Consider the following 22723-nt stretch of genomic DNA (forward strand, 5'->3'; position numbering starts at 1 on the left):
CAATGTTGGGGGAGTCCAGAACCAGGGGCCAAGACTAAAGGGGAGGCCATTGAGATGAAAAAAAAATGTTTTCACCCAGAGAGTTGTGAATTTGTGGAATTTCTGCCACAGAAGGCTGTGGGGGCCAATTCACTTGATGAATTTAAAAGAGAGTTAGAAAGAGATCTAGGGGCTAGTGAAATCAAGGGATGTGGAGAGAAGGCTGGCATGGGTTACTAATTGAGGATAATCAGCCATGATCACAATGAATGGCGGTGCAGCCTCGAAGGGCCAAATGGCCTCCTCCTGCACCTATTTTCTATGTTTCTATGTTTCTATGACATAGGTAAAAGGTGAGAGGGGTTTGACTTAATGGGAACCTGAGGGACAACATTTTCACACATATTGAGCTGCTAGAGGAGGTAGTTGAAGTAGGTACTCTAACAACATTTAAAAGGGATTTGGACAAGTACATGGACAGGAAAGGTTTATATGGATATAGGCCAAATGCGGGCAGGCGGGACAGGTGTAGATGGCACATTTTGGTTGGCATGAGCAAGTCGAGCCACAGGGCCAGTTTCTATGCTATATGACTCTATGACACTAGAAGGACATTGATCTTTTGTGGTCCGGCAATCTTAAGAGCAATGATTCTGGTAGCTGGTATTTTTTATCTTGAAGCAATTTTCTCAAAGGTCTGTTTGCCTTTCAATAGGTTTTCATCATTCTTGCGTAAATAAGATCCAAATTTACCAAAAGTAATCTTTATTGTGTGGAAACTCTGTGGTATGAATCTAAAAAGCAATCCCAAATACACCCTTGTCTTTGCCAATTTGATTTATTTAACATCAATATGATGATTGAAATCACCTACGAATATTGCAGTTCATTTTCTTGATTTATATGAGGGACCCTATGTACCACCCTTACTATTTCTAATTCCCACTCAAACTGGTTAAGCTTCTTGAGTTAATATCACTCCCTGTCAGAACACACAGTACTGGATTGGGTCAAACAGCATTTCTGCAGGACATGGATAGACAATACTTTGGGTCGGGAGATGCTTCTTGACCCGTTTAGTTAGTCCAGCACTTTGTGTTCAATGCATGATTCCCACACTTGCAGTTTCATGTGTCTACATCATTCCTGTCACTTCAGCAATGTCATCCTTTAAAAACGGAGCCATCCATTTTTTTCCCCCTTTCTGCCTATCTTTCTAAAATGTTAAACAGCCTGAATAATTGTTTAGGAGGGAACTGCAGATGCTGGTTTGCATAGACACAAACGACTCTCAGCCCAAAGGAGGTTTTCGACCCGAAACGTGACGTATTCCTTTTCTTCAGAGATGCTGCCTGAGTTACTCCAGCAAATTGCGTCTCTCTTCTGAATAGTTGTTTTCCCATAGTTGGTCACCAATCATGTCTCTGTAATGACTGTCAGATCAAAGCCATTTTTTTCTATTTGTATTCCGTTAATTCATCCATCTTTTTTAAGTGATAGGAGAAGAATTAGGCTATTCGGCCCATCAAGTCTATGCCATTCAAACATGGCTGATCTATCAACCCTCCCAACTCCATTCTCCTGCCTTCTCCCTATAGTCCTGACACCCGTACTAGTCAAGAACCTGTCAATCTCCGCCTTACAAAGATCCAAAGACTTGGCATCCACAGTCGTCTGTGGGAATGAATTCCACAGATTCACCAGGCTCTGGCTAAAGAAATTCCCCCTCGTCTCCTTTCTAAAGATACGTTCTTATATTCTGAAGCCATGGTCCGAGACTCTTCCACTAATGGAAACATCCTCTCCACATCCACTCTATCCAGGCCTTTCACTATTTGTTTTCCCACTTTTGATTCCACTTTCAGCTACCTGTCAGCTAATCTATGTGTCAGAAGATTAAATCCTAGCCAACAGCACCAGCAGATCCCTTTGTGAGGATATTGGTGCTCTACCAATTTAGAATAATCAGTGTTGTGAAATCTATATGACCAGCGTAACGTGAAAGTATTTATAAAATTTCATAGCAAAGTATTGCAGGTGTAAGGCAGTCTATTCTACAGCATGTGATCACCGCAGCCAAAAACTAAATGTCACTCCCTTCAATTGACCTGTAATTTTCACCATCAATTGTTTTTTACAGCTTAGTTTACACAACCAAATTTGGTTTAGATGTTGTCTATGCATTGTCCAACAAGCTTTTCACTGAGTCTGTCGGAAGGAACTGCAGATGCTGATTTACACCAAAGATAGACATAAAATGCTGGAGTAACTCAGCGGGACAGGCAGCATCTCTGGACTCATTGCTTCTCTGGACTCATTGCTTCTCTCCAGTGATGCTGCCTGTCCCACTGTGTTACTCCAGCTTTTTGTGTCTATCATCACTTCAGCTAGATTGAGTGAACCTTCTCCACCTGCCCCATCCAACCCCTCTATTCCCCAGCTGTGGCCGGATCTATCCCAGACAACCCTCTCTCCCCACCACCTCAGCTGTTCAGGAAACTACCCTAACCGACGCCTCCTTTAATCCGGACAAAATATCGATAATGCACTTGAAATTCAGTGGGCGGCCACAGATGGCACTGCATGTGGCGTGTGGCGTGTCCCTGCATCCTGAAAGAGTTATTTGTTTGCATCTGTAGTTGGTGGTGACCCCTCAGTTTTGTGCAATTCCTAGTTTATTTTGCTCACGATGATCCCTAGCTATGGCCTCTCAGCACGGACCAAGTGACTGTTGTGGTGTCAAGTGTAAGCACGTTTAATTTACAGTGGTTTTATTTATGTTTTTAGCAGTCCACGGTGCTTTGGATCATGGGAGGGGTATAATTAGTGGGTCAGGGGTGTATAGTATCATTATTACGTGACTTCTGTGGATAATCCGGCAAGGCTGTGGAAAATCGGCGGTGGAGCTGGACAGCAATTCCAACATGACTGCCTCCCTGGAGTACATCAATTATGTATGATTTTCTGTGGACAAGTTTTCATGGCACCTACTAGTGCAGATGAGAATAAACACAATTCGACTTGGCTTCAGTTCCAGTCTTCATTTGGCTCCTCACTTGTTACTCTGCCTCTTCTGATGTTGTTTGTGTCTCGAGTCCAGTGCGAAATGAACAACACACGTCTCCTATCTCTGCCTTATTTGGATTTACGATGTCATTGAGATTGAGCCAGTGGTTGACTCATTCTGGCACCTGGTGCCACTCTGGTGTAAGTAATCTGTGACGTATTGATGGCCAGACTTGCATTTACAGCTCATCCCTTGTTACAATAGCATACGCAGACAGCTGAGGGGCCAGTTAAGGAACCATCTCAAAATAAATGAGTTTGTAACCGAGTTAAAAAATTATGCTGCTGCCAAATCATTCCCACTGAGTTTAAATCCTACTGAGACTCTGGAGGGATGGCAGAGGGAGGTCCAGTGAGTGAGGAGGGGGAGTCATCAGGACCCCACTTTGACCCAGTTCTCTTCTCACATAAAATAAACAAACATCCGTAACAGTCATAAAGAATTTATTGGGAAATAATGACGGAACAGCAATATATTAAAATCAAACACAACTCACCAAGATTAAATAGACCATTAAAAGATGATTTCTCAAATGATTGTTTTTTTGGATACAAACAATATAGTATAAATCATTGATACATGATTAAACATATAAAAAATAAGGCGCAGCTTGTGAAAGATTACATACTTGGACTAAAGCACATTAAATGCTATCAATAAAAGGTTTTCAAATACCACTTTTTGAAGACGTTTATACTGTTGAGCAGCACTGGGGAACTATTTTTTTAAGAAATATCATCACAAAATGTCACATTGTTTCACACAGTTCACCTGAGCTGGGAAATAGAAGCTGAAACAGGTTTCAAGCAACTAGGACACGTCATTGTAACACGTTTTAGCCTTGGCATGCAGGAATTGTTAAAATTATTAAGCACTGCTTATGAGACAGACTCTACCAGAGTGTAACAATTGCCCTCGTTAATCATAATGTGCCTTCCACTACAAAAACTGTCCACCTCTCCTTGAACCATTTGACGAGCTGGCAATTTGCACAGACTCCTGAACTACAAAACGGTTTACACTTTAAGTACAGGATTCTATGCTGATTAAAGCACCTTGATGTTATTACTGAATGTAAGTAACAGGTAACAGTCGTGTTAAGGTATAAAACAGTGATTGTTTGCAGGATGTGTTTAACCAGCCCACAGCCATTCCTTGGTCTGTACACACCCAAAACAACAGCGAACAAGAGTAAGAACCTTGGCAGTGACTAATTGGAGAAGGATTATTAGGCACATCTATTGGCTTCAGCCACCTATAGAGCTCAGCGACAGGTTTTTGAAGGCCTGCACTAACTGTGCTGTTGCTCTTTGGTTACCACACACGGCACTTCTTGGTTGGGTGCATCACTTCACCACTTGAGCACTGAAAGGCCTCGGCAAAAGCTTCAAAGTTTTGGAGGGAACCAATGACTCTGCAGAGAGGAGGGAACAAAAAGAACCAAACTGTATTTATATGGTTAAAAAAAAAGACACAAAAAAACTCTCCCTACTATTATTTGATCTTGCAATTGCTTTAGCTTTAGAGCCCATCCAGAAATACACGGGTATAACACTAAAGACACAAGGAATAAAATCTCTTTATATGCAGATGATGTATTAATATATATTACAAAGTTAGAAACTAGTATTCCAAATCTATTAAATCTAATAACTCAATTTGGTCAGTTCTCAGGATATAGAATTAATTGGAATAAAAGCAAAATCATGCCAATAACAAAACTCAATTTACATACATTACAACAATCCCCTTTTAAAATAGTTAAAGATAAACTTAAATATTTCGGAATTTACGTAACTAAGACATATACCTCGTTATTTAAACTAAAATTTCCACCCTTACTGAATAAACTACACAAGAATATTCAGTATTGGAAAACACTTCCCATTTCAATGCTTGGTAGCATTAATGATATAAAAATGACCTTCTTACCGCAACTACTGTACCTATTTCAATTAATCCCGATATATATCCCAATTTTTTTTTTCAAAAATGTCGATTCCATTGTTACAAGCATTATTTGCGATTATAAGAATCATAGAATAAGTAAAAAACATTTATGTAAGTCAAAGATAAATGGAGGTTTGGCCTTGCCAAATTTCTTGTTTTATTTTTGGGCAGTCCATATTAAAAACATGAATTTCTGGCTGGAAGAAATGGATCAACAACCAGATTGGTGAAGGATGGAAAAGGAAGACTGTTTACCTTTTGAAATTGGTTCGATTGTATTTGCTCCCTTAAAAACTGCACAAAAGAAGCTATAGGGAAAACCTTATAATACATAGTGGAATACGAATTTGGAAACAATTAGAAAAAGCTTTAAAATTGGATAATATACCACTATGTCTTCCCATTGTAAACAGTCCTTTATTCAAACCATCCATATTGGATAAAGGTTTCACACAACGGAAAAATTACGGAATTAAAAAGATTGGACATCTTTTTAGGCCTTAAAGGCATCTTTCTTTCATTTCAAAAGTCACAACAGATTTATGGACTGCACTCAAATAATTTCTTCAGATATCTACAAATTAGAGATTATGTTAAATCTAATACACAAGTTTATAGGACTAGGGAATCAGAAATTCTTGATGAATGTTTAAATAAGCATCCTAACACTGAAAAACAAATAGTTTATATTTATAACATCTTCTTAAACAACGAGGTACCACCGATGGAATTATATATATACACATGGGAAAATGAATTAGGTCAACCTATAACTAAAGATATTTGGGACGAAAGTCTACAACACATACATCAGTGCTCGTTAAATGCCGGACATGCTTTAAATACAATTTAAAGTCTTCCACAGATTACATTACTCCAAAATAAAACTAAATAGAATCTTCCCACATATTTCTCCTATTTGTGATAAATGTCTGCATCTAGAGGCCAATTTAACACATACTTTTGCAAATTGTACAAAAATTAAAAACTTCTGGACTGACATTTTTGGAATAATTTCTGAAGTTGTTAATACTAAATTGGATCCAGACTCAAAATGAATAATACTTGGAATATCAGAACAACGTTTAACACTCACAACAAGCCAAATAAACTTCCTCGATTACAGTATAATAACTGGGAAAAAATTAATATTAAAATTTTTGAAAGGCCCTATAACCCCCACAATTAAAATGTGGATTGTGGAAAAGTCGGAGACCCTACACCTAGAATGAATTAGATTTGTCTTAATGGACAAAGAAGAACTTTTTGTTAAAATATGGGCTCCATTTATTAATTACTAGACTAAGTGTGACCCGTTGGGTCCCAGCATCACACGGGAGGGCTGGTCACCAACGCAATCTTCCACTTCTCCACCAAATCCAATATTGCTCGCCAGTGGGGGAGGGGTTTCTGTTGCGCTAGTATGGGTGTTCCAGAGGGCTAATATAAACATTGTGGGCCAAATGGATTCTTGGGCTGGCAGCCAACTGTTGCAACGATTTTAAAAGTCAAGCCAAGGCAAACAATTTGGCTGCATCCACCCAACAACCAAAATTCATTTTGTGAATACAAACCTTTTTAAAAGGCGAGGCAAACAATTGGTCAGCAGCCACCTGACAACCAAAATTCATTTTGTGAACACAAACTTTTAAAAAAGGCGAGGCAAGCAATTGGGCAACAGCCACTTTACAGCCGCATCGATGGGACTCACCGTGGAGTAGACGTGCGTTCAGTGTTATTCGCAGTTCAGAGAGCCATGACCCTCTCGCTTCCTGGGTCTGGCAGAGACTGAGTGAGGGATTACACTTCTGGGTTTTACAGTCCCTCCCCCCTGCTGCCAGCAGGGGCAGCAGAGAGAATGGCAATTAAAAAAAACCCATTAATATCTCTCAGATTTTTAATCGATGGGAAAAATCCTCTGGTCCCGGAAGGCGGATGGGGGGCTCTGAGCGAGGTGGGCAAAAATGACGGCCGTAGGTGGCGGCGTTCTCTTGGAAATCGCAGCACAGTGGGCCAAAAGCGGTCAAGATCAGACTTTTAGTAATATAGATTTGAAGGGATAGATTGGCCCAGCACGAAAACACAACTGCAGCTTGAACTCAGGATGAGATGAAAAGTTATACTTTATAATCTACGAACCTATCTCCAATGATGTATTATAAGTAATTCATTCCACCTTTTCTCTTTTTTTGATATGTGTAATTCGCTCTTTTTCTCTCTCACTCTTTCTATCTATATAATAAAAAAAACACTAGAAGCAGAATTAATCGACAATTGAACATTTTAATAAGGTATGATTGATGTATATGAAAAGTCTTTCTTATTATAATATGTAACAATACTTTACCATAATATGTTTGCTTCTAATAAAAAAAAGAGAGAAAGAAAGACACAAAGCTACGATAATCCTCAACACGGGTGCTCCACAAGGCTGCGTTCTCAGCCCCTTCTTTACTCTTTGTACTGTGCAGACATGACTGTGCAGACATGTACAATTCTAATTCTATTTTCAAATTCACAGACGACACCACCATTGTTGGCCGGATATCAAATAATGATGAGACAAAATATAGGAAGGAGATTGAGAACCTTGTGTCCTGTGTCGAGAGGACAACCTTTCTCTCAATGACAGGAAGACAAAGGACATAATGATCAACTTTAGGAAGCGAGGCAGTACAGATGCCCCAGTTTGCAATGATTGTCTCGAGGAAGAGGTAGTTGAAAATGTCAAATTCCTTGGAGTCAACATCACCGACAACTTTTCCCGGACCACACATATTGAAGTAACGACCAAGAAAGCACACCAACACCTCAACTTCCTGAGAAAGCTTAGGAGCTTCGGCATGTCCCCAATAACTCTCACCAACTTCTACAGATGCACCATAGAAAGCATTTTATCAGGATGCATCACAGCTTGGTTTGGGAACAACTCCATCCAAGACCGCAAGGAATTGCAGCGAGTTGTGGATGCAGCCCAGATCATCACACAAACCAACCACCCTTCCATTGACTCCATTTATACCTCACGCTGCCTCGGCAAGGCCAGCAGCATAATCGCACCAAGTGTGAAAACGCACACCTCCAGATTCAGGGACAGTTTCTCCCAGCTGTTATCAGCCAACTGAACCATCCTTGCACGACCAGAGAGCAGTCCTGAACTAATATCTGCTTCATTGGTGACCCGCGGACTATCCTTGTTCGGACTTTGCCGGCTTTACATCATGATCCCTCCCTAAGAGCCGGGAAACATGTGGAAGATGGTGCTTGTTGACGGCCTACTGTGGCTGCATAGCATCTGCCACTGTAAGATAGCCCAGTAAGGGGCTCACTTGCGCACAGTCTCAGCAGATGTCCTCCTCCCAGGTATTAACCATTATTGTACACCATTTCAGTGATGTTGGGTAGGGAATAAATGTTGGTCATGTATAAAATCACAAGCAGAATAGCCAGTTTACATGGTTTACCGTTTATACTGTAAATGGCTCGATTAGAAACATAGAAACATAGAAAATAGGTGCAGGAGGTGGCCATTCGGCCCTTCGAGCCAGCACCGCCATTCATTGTGATCATGGCTGATCATCCCCAATTAATAACCGGTGCCTGCCTTCTCCCCATATCCCTTGATTCCATTAGCCCCTAGAGTTCTATCTAACTCTCTCTTAAATCCATCCAGTGACTTGGCCTCCACTGCCCTCTGTGGCAAGGAATTCCACAAATTCACAACTCTCTGGGTGAAAATGTTTCTTCTCACCTCAGTCTTAAATGGCCTCACCTTTATTCTAAGACTGTGGCCCCTGGTTCTGGACTCGCCCAACATTGGGAACATGTTTCCTGCATCTAGCCTGTCCAGTCCTTTTATAAGTTTATATGTTTCTATAATATCCCCCCTTATCCTTCTAAACTCCAGTGAATATAAGCCTAGTCTTTACAATCTTTCCTCATATGACAGTTCCGCCATCCCAGGGATCAATCTCGTGAACCTACGCTGCACTGCCTCAATCACAAGGATGTCTTTCCTCAAATTAGGAGATCAAAACTGTACCAAATACTCCAGATGTGGTCTTACCAGAGCCCTATACAACTGCAGAAGAACCTCTCTACTCCTATACTGAAATCCTCTTGTTATGAAGGCCAACATTCCATTAGCTTTCTTCACTGCCTGCTGTACCTGCACGCCAACTTTCAATGACCCGTGTGCAAGGTCTTGCTGTACCTCCCCCTTACCTAACCTAACCCCATTGAGATAATAATCTGCCCCCTTGTTTTTTCCACCAAAGTGGATAACCTCACATGTATCTATATTACACTGCATCTGCCTCGCATCTGCCCACTCACTCAACCTGTCCAGGTCACCCTGCAACCTCCTAACATCCTCTTCACACTTCACACTGCCACCCAGCTTTGTATCATCCGCAAACTGCCTTGCGTTGCTCCTAATTCCATCTTCCAAATCATTAATATATATGGTAAACAGTTGCGGCCCCAACACCGAGCCTTGCGGCACTCCACTCGCCACTGCCTGCCATTCTGTAAAAGACCCTTTCACTCCTACTCTTTGCTTCCTGTCTGCCAACCAATTTTCTATCCATGTCAACACCCTACCCCCAATACCATGTGCTCTAATTTTAGTCACCAGTCTCCCATGCGGGACCTTATCAAATGCTTTCTGAAAGTCTAGATACATTACATCCACTGTCTCCCTCCTCTTCATCCATTTTACTTGTAACATCCACAAAAAATTGGCCTGAAACGTTGCCTATCTCCTTCGCTCCATAGATGCTGCTGCACCAGCTGAGTTTCTCCAGCATTTTTGTGTACCTTCGATTTTCCAGCATCTGCAGTTCCTTCAAGGTTTAAAGGGATGTAGGACGCGTACATGTAACTGGAATGAGCTGAGCTGGAGCCTCTTGGTTGGCATGGACGGGTTGGGCCGAAGTGCCTGCTTCCATGTTGTACGACCCTATAACTCTATGACAGTAGAGAGAACTCCTCTGTGAAATGGTGGAAGGGGATCCTTTGCTTCCAGCTGGGAGAGGGGACAGAGCCTCAGTTTTAATTCCTCATCATAATGGCAGCTCCCACAATGGTGCTGTAATTCCCATGCACTGTAAACAGTGTCGTAGGGATATGTGCACAAGCCTCCTGTGGAACGTGAACCAACAAGGTCCACCCTGACACTGCCACTAAAGCAGGGCTGCAGGAGCCTTGCAGAGGAGGCAAAAGCTGAACGTACTGACCACACTGATCTGGTCAGGCAGTGTCTGTGAAGATAGGAACACAGTTAATGCAACGTGCCTCTCACTATCTCAAATCTCAATTCTCTTTCTCTCTGTATAGATGTGGACTGACCGGCTGAGTATTTCCTGCATTTCGAATCTCCAGTTTTCATGTTTTCTTCTGCTTTTTTCTTCATTTTAGTTCCAAGATACAGCATGAAAACAGCCCCTCCAGTCCACCAACCATGCTTCACCTCTGTTATTCCACTTTCACATCTACTCCTTACGAACCAGGGGAAACTTACAGCGGCCAATTCACCTATAAACCTGCACGCTTTGAAATGTGGGGGAAACTGGAGCACCTGAAGGAGACCAACACGGTCACAGGGAGAAGGTGTAAACTCTACACAGACAGTACTCGAGGTCAGGATCAAATCTGGGTGTCTGGTGCTGCGAGGCAGCTGCCCTACCTGCTGTGCAACTGTGTCGCTCTCTAATGTTTGACACAAAGGAGACATTTGTGATTTCCACAAGTCTGATGGGATCTATCTTTGCACATTTCTGTCAACGTTTGTGGGAGCTTAGCCAATGTTCACAGTAATTCTAGTCCTCTGTATTATGTTCTGTTCCATCACATATGGCCATACCAGCAGATAATCAGCAAGCAGTAAATCACAATGCATGTCAGAACAATGCAATGGAGCACCACAGCCAACGACTACAGCACACATTCACTGTGCCTGCAACAGGGCAAATCCTTGCAGCTGGACCAGCAATGCATGGTGACTGTTGCTGGGTATGTCCAACACTGCATGATCATTTGGGTTTGATTTAGGCAAGCCTCTTTCTCTTTATCTCCTTTGGACGGTTTGGGGACAACTAACAAACTTACAACTTATCCTTAGCATCACCTATTGCATCTTGATACATTTTACATCATGTGGAGAATTGCCATTTGACCGAGAGGTCCACGGTGAATTTTACGCTCATCACAAATCACCTCCCACTCCATTTTATGTGACTTTATTATTCCCATCCCCATCAAGACTTCAGTTATAATAAGATCATAAGTTTGTAAGTTCATGTCACAGGACCAGAATTGGTCTATTTGCCCCATCGAGTTTAGTATGCCATTCAATCATGGCTGATCTATCTTTCCCTCTCAACCCCATTCTCCTGCCTTCTTCCCGTAACCTTTGACACCTTTACTAACCAAGAACCTATCAATCTCCACCTTAAAAATACCCAAAGACCTATCCTCCACAGTCATCTGTGGCCATGAATTCCACAGATTCACCACCCTATGGCTAAAGAAACAATTGGCCGGTTAGATGAACCAGGATCTTCTCCACATCCTCTCCACATTCACTCTATCCAGGTTTTATATTATTCGATGTTTCAATGAGACCCCACCCCCCATCCTTCTAAATTCCAGCAAGTACAAGCCCAGAGACGCCAAATATTCATCAGCCGTTAATGCCTCATCTCCGGGATCATTCTCATAAACCTCTTCTGGACCCTCTCCAAAGCCAACACGTCCTTCCTCAGATAAGGGGCCCAAACTTGCTCACAATACTCCAAATACTCCTGATAATGTTAGCGTCTGTAGCTTCTGGAGGTTCCTCCTTTGGAGCTCTGCGTTGCATTTATTTGTGATAGTATTAATGGTCCTAGTTTTGGACTTCCGCCAAAGAGATAAATCTCTTCGTAAACAGTTGCATCATCAAACCCACGATAATTTTAAAGATCACAACATGCTGTCTTAATTTCTACTGGCATCTAATTGCTTCTCATTCATTTCATCTTTATTGCTAACCATCATCTCCACGAACAGCTTCACATCAGGGGAATAAAACTCCTGACAGGAAGCAGTTAAGATTTACGTTTCATCTGTATCTGCTTAATGTCAGTTGAATGCAGGGCTGTGGTCTTTGTCAATGCCTTGTAATGATTACTGTGCATATAGAAAAACATGCCCAGTGTTCCTGGTGATTTATGACTCATTGCTGACAATTCATTCAACAGTTTGAGCTGTAACAGGCCCAGCACCCGGCAAGAACAAGGAGCAAGGCCATTTTACAGGGTCATTGTTGCTGTTTTAAGGTGCAAGAAAAAAATCATACTCTCCTTCCCTCAGTCAGATAATAAATGCACTAAAATATGTCCAGTGCCCCAATAAGGTGATGCACACACAGATAGCAACCTGTGGTATCTCTGCGGCTGAAGTAAAAACATAAAACAGATAAGAAATTAGTTAAATTCCACAAGGTCCAGTCTCCCTCCAACATGAATCCAAAGATGCCTCTGTCTGTGTGAGCAGCAGTTACGTACCTGAATTGCAGAGGGGTGTGAACATCAATTTTGATGGCCTGGCTCGCATACTCAGGCCTGTATGAACCACACCATACCTGGAGAACATAGGTTAGTGTTAGACAGATAGTTTGCAACCCAGCACTATGAATATTGAAGGTAGATAAAAACGCTGGAGCTCCATAGATGCTGCCGCACCCGCTGAGTTTCTCCAGCATTTTTATCTCCCTTCGATTTTCCAGCATCTACAGTTCCTTCTTAAAAACTATGAATATTGATTTCTTTGCATTCCTTCCTTAACCCTTGCATTCCCTCTCTATTCCTCCCTCCTCCACCCTGGGCATCCTGCTAGTTTCATTGTACGTATCCACTCGTTATCACCTTCTCCGCAGCTGACAATGGACTATTGTGGGCTCTTTGGTCATCGGTGCCGGCTCTGATTTGTTCTGTGCCTTTTCATACGTCTAGTTTCCCTCTCTCCTACTCTCAGTGTGAAGAAGGGTCTCGGCCCGTAACGTTACCTATTCCTTTTAACCAGAGATGTTGCCGGACCTGCTGAGTTACTCCAGCATTTTGTGTCTATCTTTGGTGTAAACCAGCATCTGCAGTTCCTTCCTACACATATGTTAATGTTAACCAGTTATAAACAACAAGGCAACAGTTTTCAAGCATGTTACGGTATAATTTGTACTCTATGTTTCATGATTAGTATGGGTGTCTGGGGAGAAGACAGGAGAATGGGGTTAGGAGGGAGAGATTGATCAATCGGTAGAAGATGGGCCGCATGGCCTAATTCTGCTTCTATCTCTTATAATCTCATGATAATGAAATGGATTAGGCGAGTGAGTGGAGACATGTTGTAAATGTATAATCTGCTGGGAATTGTGCTAAAAATGCTAAGCCATCTGAGAGTCTTGAATATTTACAGAAGAGAGTTGAAAATAGTTTTGATCAAGGCTGATGTTGTCGTGCTACAAGTGGAGAGCCTCAACATTTATCCCAGTATCTCTGGATAAGGTGAGCATCTAGCTGCTGACTAATTGCATCTGAGTGAGGGTGAGTGACAACAGCATAAACTGAGAAATGAAAAAATCAGCTCAATCTTTGCATCAATCCTTCCATGGATGTGGAAATGTGCATTTGTTTTAGTTTAAATTAGAGATACAGCGCAGAAACAGGGCCTTCGGCCCACCAAGTCCACACTGACCAGTGATCCCTGCACATTAACACTATCCTGCACACACTAGGGACAATTTAGACATACACCAAGCCAATTAACCTACATACCTGCACGTCTTTGGAGTGTGGGAGGAAACCGAAGATCTCAGGGAAAACCCACACGGTCACGGGGAAAACGTACAAACTCTGTACAGAAAGCACCCATAGTCGGGATCGAACAACTGAATTTCCGGGTCTCCGGCGCTGCAAAGGTCCCACGAGCATGCGACCTGCATGCGGCAAGCGCGACCAAACCGGAAGCGGGGGCCGCGCAGAGGTCAAGGTCGAGGCGGCTGCGGGTCGGCAGGCCGTTGCCGCGGGGAATTTTTTAACACGGTCAGTACGGCTCAAGCGACCACGTTAGGTCGTGCTTGCTGCATGGAGTCGCATGCTCGTGGGACAGGCCCTTAAGGCAGCATTTCTACCGCTGCACAACTGTGGATCTCAGACTCGGCTGAGAGGGATGAGGCAATCTAAATGTGTAGGGAGGATATTTTCCTCTTGGACGCTGTGATTGCTTGACAGGGCTTACATAAGACAAGGAGCACTAATAGGAAATTCAGCTGTTCAGGAAACTGTCCTGTGTAGGAAAGAACTACAGATGATGGTTTACACCGAAGAAAGACACAACATGTTGGGGTAACTCAGCACGACAGACAACATCTCTGGAGAGAAAGTATGTGGTGACGTTTCGGGTCAAAACCCAAAACATTATCTATTCCTTCTCTCCAGAGATGCTGGCTGTCCCGCTGAATTACTCCAACATTTTGTGTCTATCTTATGAGGCAATCTATATCTGTCTGACCATCGTTAATTACTTCATAAAAAAGCTGGACATTGGTGTGTATAAATACAAAATTACAGACAGTATAATGTCCAAGAGCCACATCATTATTCCCCACTTATCTATATATTCAGATCTACCCAATTCAAGTGCGCATTCATTTATTAAGTTGCAACCTCTTTCCCTCTTGTCCTTTTTAAACGATCACAAAATGAATTGTTCTCTTCATTTTACCTGTGCAAAGTTAAGGAAAAAAAGTTGTTTGTGCGTCAGATTCATGCCAGGTAATTCTACTTCTTCTCCTTCTCTCTTCACCCATTTCAAATAGGCCTGGAAAACACACAGTGAAGTCAAACCCACACCACAAGTTTATGGGCAAAGAGAATAATGACTGTGACCTTCACAACGTTAAAAATATATATTTTTCTAAATACAACATTCTGGCAACCTGCCCATGCAAGATCAGATAAACTGCAATCACAAGATCATACAACGAGCATAGATTTAACAACACAGCAACTTGTGTTTATACAACCCCTCCAGCAAAGCAAGATGTCACATAGCCACACTGGAGTATTGGCAAATAGTGCTGACACATGATGAGACACGATGATCTTTTTATCTATAAATCTGATTTCATCCCAATATCCTTTCATCACCCTTTCCCAACGAGGACATAGGTTCAAGGTGACAGGGAAAAGATTTAATAGGAATCTGAGAAATAACTTTTTCCACAAAAGGGGTGGTGGGTGTATGGAACAAGCTGCCAGAGGTGGTAGTTGTGGCTGGGACTATCCCATCTTTTAAGTAACAGTTAGACAGGTACATGGATAGGACAATTTTAGAGGAATATGGACCAAGCGCAGGCAGGTGGGACTAGTGTAGCTGGGACAAGTTGGGCCGAAGGGCCTGTTTCCACACTGTATCACTCAATGACTCTCTGAGCAATTGACCTGTTTTTTATTCATTGTTTAAGACGTAGATGTTGCTGGCTGGGACGGCATTAAAGGCTGATGTGTTATTGCCTTTGAGCCAAGTGTCAAGAGTGTGTCATTGTCATATGTATTAGAATGAAACAATAAAATTCTTACTTGCAGCAGCACAACAGGTTTGTAAATGCAGCAGTCAATAGATAATATATAAACACATATTTTAAAAAGTTCAATAAATAAAAAATCTAATAGAGTGCAAAGAAAAACAAAACAAAGCCTAAAGGCCCTCGTGCATTCAAGGCAGTTCGTAGTTTAATTGGAATTCATTGTGTTGAATAGCATGATGGTTGTGGGGATTACATTACAGTTTTCAGACTCCAATACCTTTTTACCAATGGCAGGAGTGAAATGAGAGTGTGGCCAGGGACCTTGATGATGCTGGCTGTCATTCTGAGGTAGCACCTCCTACATATCTCTTTGATGATGGGAGCTTGGTAACCGTGACAGTGCTCATCAGCTTTTGTAACTTCCTATATTTCTGGGAATTTGAGTTGCCACAGCAGACAGTGATGCAATTGGTCATCATGTTCGCTACTATACACCTGTAGAAAGAAGGTGAAGGTGAGATGTTTTTCCAAATACTTCTGATGAAATTATCATTGTTGGGTAGGTGGTTGTAGATATTAGACCGAGCAATGATGAAGGACGACAATATCAATATGCCTAACATTAGAATAGGTTTAGGTTTAACTTTATTAAAGTCACGTGGATCGAGGTACAATGAAAATCGTTGTTTTGCATGCTAATTAATTAAATCAGATAATACTACACAATCAAATCAAATTCAAGGACAATAGGTAGAGCAACGGGGAAGAGACAGAGTGCAGGATATAGTTGTCAGCATTGCAGGACAACAATTCTGTAGATAAAGTCCAATGTCCACAATGGGGTAGAGGTGAATCGGACAGTACCTTAGCTTATAGAAGGATCATTCAAAAGCCTGATTATAGAGGGGAAGAATTTGTTCCTGAGCCTGGTGGTGCGCACTTTCAAGCTTCTGTACTTTCTGTTCGATGGGAACAGGGGGAAGAAGGAATGGCCGGGGGTTAGTTGGAAAGGAAACTTTTGCAGAGAGTGATTCCATAAATATGATTCATAAATATGAATAGGTTATTTACCTCGTTCTTCTAACAGGAGATTTACCACCAAGTAGGATAAAGGGAAGAAGTAGCAATTTCCCCTCCATAATCATCATCATAATCACACTTTATTAGCCAAGTATGTTTTGCAACATATGAGGAATTTGATTTGCCATACAGTCATACCAATAAAAACAAACAAAAACACACAAAATACATTTTAAGATAAACATCCACCACAGTGACTCCTCCACATTCCTCACTGTGATGGAAGGCGAAAAAAAGTACAATCTCATCCCTTCTTTGTCCTCCAACAGTCGGGTGCCTCTAACCTTCCGTTGACGGGACGATCTTACTCCCGTAACGGGCAGCAGGCCTCCTTGTCGGGGCAATCAAGCTCTTGCATCGGGGGGGGGAATCTCAGCTCCCCCGTGCCGGGTGATCAACCCTGGGTCGGAGTTAGTGGAACGTTGTGCGGCTTTTGGAGCTTCCCGACATTGGCCTCTTACCGAGACTGTGAGCTCCTTGACATTAAAGTCCGCAGGCCACGGTTGGAGCGTCGATCCCAGGCAAGGAAACGGCTCCGATGGTAAGTCCAGTCAGTCCCGAGCAATGCCTCCAGCTCCACGATGTTAGGCTGCAGAGCGACCGGTGATACGATCCGGAAAACAATCGCATCTCCGGCAAGATAAGAGATTGACAAAAAGTTTCACCCGACCTCCCGCCCACCCCCCATGTAAAACAAACGAGAGAACATTAACACAAACTTTTTAAACACACTAAAAATAAAATAAAGCCCAAAAGAACAGACAGACTGTCGGCGAGGCTGCCATCAAAGCACCACCAGCTTGCAACTTTTACTCAAGAATAGTTAGGGATTGCCAGTGAAACTCCTATCATGAAAAAATAATAAATGTGAAAACTGACCAACGCAGCAAACCCAATAATACTTTTTTGAAACAAATCGATAAATGGATTTAAATTTATAGAATGACGTCCTGTAAACTGGCATTCCATGCGTGATTACATTCACGGGATGTTGGAGAACGTTGTCCTGGAATATTTCAACCCATAGTTTCCACCATTGGGGAGCTCTCCTTTCAATACGTTTATGTGTAGAATGGCAACAACGTGGGACTGTGCAGCAGGCTGCTGAGTGCCTTACCTTGTATGCTTGCCTGACGCCTCCATTGTCTGCGATATTTTCACCCAGAGTGCTGATCCCACTTACCTGCGCGAAAAAGAATTGTCAGGATGAAGTGAAACATTACACTGCGGACGTGGGGAAGCAGCTAGCAAAATAAATGTAATTTCTGTCAGTTCTATTGTCTCAGAGATACACAGCACCGTACACAGCCTTGATCAGCATGCTGACAAAAAAAAGTGCGACCAAAAGAAGTGCGACTTTATGAGACTGTATAGAAGTTGGGATGTAATGTTAAAATTGTGCAAGGCATTGGTGAGGCCAATTCTGGAGTATGGTGTACAATTTTGGTCGCCTAATTATAAGAAGGATGTCAACAAAATAGAGAGAGTACAGAGGAGTATTACTAGAATGTTGCCTGGGTTTCAGCAACTAAGTTACAGAGAAAGTTAGGTCTTTATTCTTTGGAGCACAGAAGGTTAAGGGGGGACTTGATAGAGGTCTTTAAAATGATGAGAGGGATAGACAGAGTTGACGTGGATAAGCTTTTCTCATTAAGAGTAGGGAAGATTCAAACAAGAGGACATGACTTGAGAATTAAGGGACAGAAGTTTAGGGGTAAAATGAGGGGGAACTTCTTTACTCAGAGAGTGGTAGCTGTGTGGAATGAGCTTCCAGTGGAAGTGGTGGAGGCAGGTTCGATTTTATCATTTAAAAATAAATTGGATAGCACAATAAATTGGATAGCACAGTATTGATGTGGATAGAGAACTGGCTGGCAAACAGGAAACAAAGAGTAGGAGTAAACGGGCCCTTTTCACAATGGCAGGCAGTGACTAGTGGGGTACCCCAAGGCTCAGTACTGGGACCCCAGCTATTTACAATATATATTAATGATCTGGATGAGGGAATTGAAGGCAATATCTCCAAGTTTGCGGATGACACTAAGCTGGGGGGCAGTGTTAGCTGTGAGGAGGATGCTAGGAGACTGCAGGGTGACTTGGATAGGCTGGGTGAGTGGGCAAATGTTTGGCAGATGCAGTATAATGTGGATAAATGTGAGGTTATCCATTTTGGTGGCAAAAACAGGAAAGCAGACTATTATCTAAATGGTGGCCGATTGGGAAAGGGGGAGATGCAGCGAGACCTGGGTGTCATGGTACACCAGTCATTGAAGGTAGGCATGCGGGTGCAGCAGGCAATAAAGAAAGCGAATGGTATGTTAGCTTTCATTGCAAAAGGATTTGAGTATAGGAGCAGAGAGGTTCTACTGCAGTTGTACAGGGTCTTGGTGAGACCACACCTGGAATATTGCGTACAGTTTTGGTCTCCAAATCGGAGGAAGGACATTTTTGCCATAGAGGGAGTGCAGAGACGGTTCACCAGACTGATTCCTTGGATGTCAGGACTGTCTTATGAAGAAAGACTGGATAGACTTGGTTTATACTCTCTAGAATTTAGAAGATTGAGAGGGGATCTTATAGAAACTTACAAAATTCTTAAGGGGTTGGACAGGCTAGATGCAGGAAGATTGTTCCCGATTTTAGGGAAGTCCAGGACAAGGGGTCACAGCTTAAGGATAAAGAGGAAATCCTTTAAAACCGAGATGAGAAGAACTTTTTTCACACAGAGAGTGGTGAATCTCTGGAACTCTGTGCCACAGAAGGTAGTTGAGGCCAGTTCATTGGCTATATTTAAGAGGGAGTTAGATGTGGCCCTTGTGGCTAAGGGGATCAGGGGGTATGGAGAGAAGGCAGGTACGGGATACTGATTTGGATGATCAGCCATGATCATTCTGAATGGCGATGCAGGCTGATCTCCTGCACCTAATTTCTATGTTTCTATGTTTCTATGGGCGGGAAAGGAATGGAGAGTTATGGTCAGAGTGCAGGTAGATGTGACTCGGGGCAAATAAGTGTTCGGCACGGACTTGAAGGGCCGAGATGGCTTGTTCTCCGTGCTGTATTTGTTATATGGTTATTTGGTTATATGGAAAGTGACTGATGTCAGTGTTTGTGAACAAGAATCGGCTGCCTGAGCATGACATCCCTCGGGCTTCGTTCCTAATGGACGTACAAACGGATTTAAAATTAATGGATTGTCTTCATTCAAGTGACAAGCTTGAATAAAGATAATCCATTCATTAGGGAGCTTAAATGGAACAGACCATGAACTGGCTGACGCTCGAGGCAAAGGCATTTCTAGCCTGCTTGTTGGGCTTGTCAGGCCATGGAAAAGGCTGGGCATTGTCACCTGGTTGTGTTACAGAACCATTGAAAGCAGTCAATGCACAGACTTAGCCACATGGACGTGCGCAACATCATTCCCCAGCCCTTTGCTCACAGGCCTGCTGGCGGTGGTCCTTCAAATGGTCATTCAGGTACTTTTCAGGTGACAAGCTACAGAACCCCGCCTCTCCTTGAGAGAAAGAATGTTCTCCTGAACTTCCCCTCTTAAATTTCTAGCAATGAACTTGAATCTATAACGTGATGAAAAGGATGCTAGTTTATACCAAAGCCGGATACAAAATGATGGAGTAACTCAGCAGGTGGCATCTCTGGAGAAAATGTATAGGTGACGTTTCAGATCTGAACTTTTCTTCAGACTTCTTACAGATCCCGACCTGAAACGTCACTATCCATTTTATCTCGAGATGCTCCCTATCCCACTGAGTTACACCAGCATTTTATTCATAATTTAAAATTAAATCTATGTTGCCCATCACTCATTTTTCAGCTAAGAGAAATAGGTCTTCATTTTTTACCAATGCTGAACTGTTCATTTTTTAATATACCTGTACCTTATTGCTCATTTCTCACTGTCTCTTAGTCTCTGCCTCTCCCACAAGTCTGTCCTCAAATTTTAACTGGTTGTGTTAGAAATGTTTTAGTTGGACACATATACTAATCCCTGGTGCACTTTTATTTCTTCAAGGCACTGGTGTCTCAGCAGTGTCAATACTTCCATCACTACAAGAACAGGCTGGGCATTGAACCCCGCACAAGGTGCTGTCCGTACGTTGTGAAGTTCTCCTGAAGGATAGAGGGATTAGGTTGGGGTGAACCCCGACATCAGAAGGTGGGGGAATTACGAAACTTCAGGCAAAACACCATCACCGACATAACGGTTGTGAATGGAGAAGGACCTTATGGTTTAATGTGTAGGAAGGAACTGCAGATGCTGGTTTAAATCGAAGGTAGGTACAAAATGCTGGAGTAACTCAGCTGGACAGGCTGCATCGGTGGAGAGAAGGAATGGGTGACGTTTCGGGTCGTGACCCTTCTTCAGAATTTTCCCTCAAAATGACCAAAAGTAAATTAAAAATAAGTGTGAATAAATAACTTATTAACAAAGAGAACTAAATCTTGTTTACACTGTGTTTTTTTCCATCCTCAGAACATCACTCACCCTACAGTGAGTGAATTCCCCCCATGTGAGTTATACGGTAGGTAACATCTCACAGCTATTGACAGCTATTAGCTTGGTGGAAATTCCTCCACATATAATGCCTTTTGCTTCCAACTAACAAAGTAAAAAGACAAAAGTAATACTCACATTCTGTCCCCCAGCTAAATCCCAGGTGTAGTTCCCATACTGATGCACCATGCAACCTGACTGCACTTTGAAATTGCTGGCTGAATAATTACTCCACCAATCATACATGTTGCCGTCCTTGTCATAGTTTCTTCCTAGAGGTTACCAAAGATAACAAAAAGGTGTTTTTTGTTGAAACAAAATCCTAATTAAAATAGAACAGCAATCATTCACAGTAATTAATACTACATTTGGAGATATTCTTTTGTCTATAAAACTAATTTTGCCCGCATATTACAGCATTGCCCTGGGCAAAGGGAAGAAAACCATCGAAAATGTAAAAGCAATGGGAATAGTATGTAATCTGCCAATAGTAAAAATAAATGCAAATAAAAATAAGTTATTTAACCGCGCAATGACTTGCTTCGAGGCGTGGTTGCACAAAATGTTGGATGGAAAATCGAGAGTGTGGCAAATAGTTTGGAAGATGCAATAAGATAATCGTTCTTCTGATGCCTACCATTGTCATCAAATCCATGTATGATCTCATGGCCAATCACCATCCCGATTCCCCCAAAGTTCAGAGCTTGAATCTGGTGCGTGCTGAAGAACGGAGGCTGTAGAATTCCAGCTGGAAACACTGTGAGGAACAAACAACTTGCTCCAGTATCAATGTCAAAACTGGCCACATATGAAAAGCTGTTTCATAGTCTGCACGTTATGCAATAAACATTGACAGAATGAACAAAATTGGAAATGAAATAAGAAAGACGGCATAAAAGTCAATTGGCACAGTGGCACTGGCACAGCTGGTGGAGCTGCTGCCTCACAGCACCAGAGACCCAGGTTCAATTCTGACCTCAGGTGATGTCTGTGTGGAGTTTACTGATTCGCCCTGTGAGCATGTGGGTTTCCTCTGGGTGCCCCGGTTTCCTTACACATCCCAAAGACGAGCGGCTTGTAGATTAATTGTTTCCTGTATATTAGACCTGGTGTATAGGGAGTGGATGAGAAATGAGATCATGTAGAATGGGCAATCGATGGTCAGCATGGGCCCAGTGGCCCAAAGGGTCTGTTTCCCTGCTGTTTCTTTCAATCAATCAAAAAGCTCAATTGATTGTGCCTCATTCTGGAGTTATTTTTTGGAATAAATTAGGACAAACTATTCCAAGTGACAGGGATGTTGGTAAACAGAGAACACAGAGTTAATGGGATTGGAAAGAATCAGAGAGGGGTTGAGGGATTGTTGTGTAGGAAATTGGTATTAGGACATTGTTATTAATGAAGGGGTTTGGGGAACAGATTGAAAAGGGATAAAAGCTCTTGAAGGGATAATCCTGCAAGACTGTGAGATGAGGTAAGGGTATTAATTGCAAGCTCTTTGTGAGAATCTCTGCAGACACAATGATCTGAGTGACCTTCTCCTGATACTACTCTTGAAGCCTTGACC

The 22723-nt window shown here is 42.4% G+C and overlaps 1 protein-coding gene across 1 annotated transcript in view; it reads right to left on the minus strand.

Annotated features, from left to right (window-relative positions):
• Positions 1–2599: 2599 nt before the first annotated feature.
• The window catches only part of mmel1 (membrane metallo-endopeptidase-like 1), a 121047-nt gene continuing 100923 nt past the window's right edge, over positions 2600–22723 (minus strand). Inside the window, exons 18-23 of the mRNA XM_055659689.1 lie at positions 21794–21913; positions 21295–21428; positions 17761–17826; positions 14759–14854; positions 12544–12620; positions 2600–4460 (exon numbers count right to left, since the gene is read on the minus strand). Of these exons, the coding sequence (XP_055515664.1) occupies positions 4361–4460; positions 12544–12620; positions 14759–14854; positions 17761–17826; positions 21295–21428; positions 21794–21913 (593 nt within the window). The 3' untranslated portion in view covers positions 2600–4360. The remainder of the gene's footprint in view (positions 4461–12543; positions 12621–14758; positions 14855–17760; positions 17827–21294; positions 21429–21793; positions 21914–22723) is intronic.

The sequence above is a fragment of the Leucoraja erinacea genome, chromosome 30 (genome assembly GCF_028641065.1).
Source record: "Leucoraja erinacea ecotype New England chromosome 30, Leri_hhj_1, whole genome shotgun sequence".
Taxonomy (NCBI): domain Eukaryota; kingdom Metazoa; phylum Chordata; class Chondrichthyes; order Rajiformes; family Rajidae; genus Leucoraja; species Leucoraja erinaceus.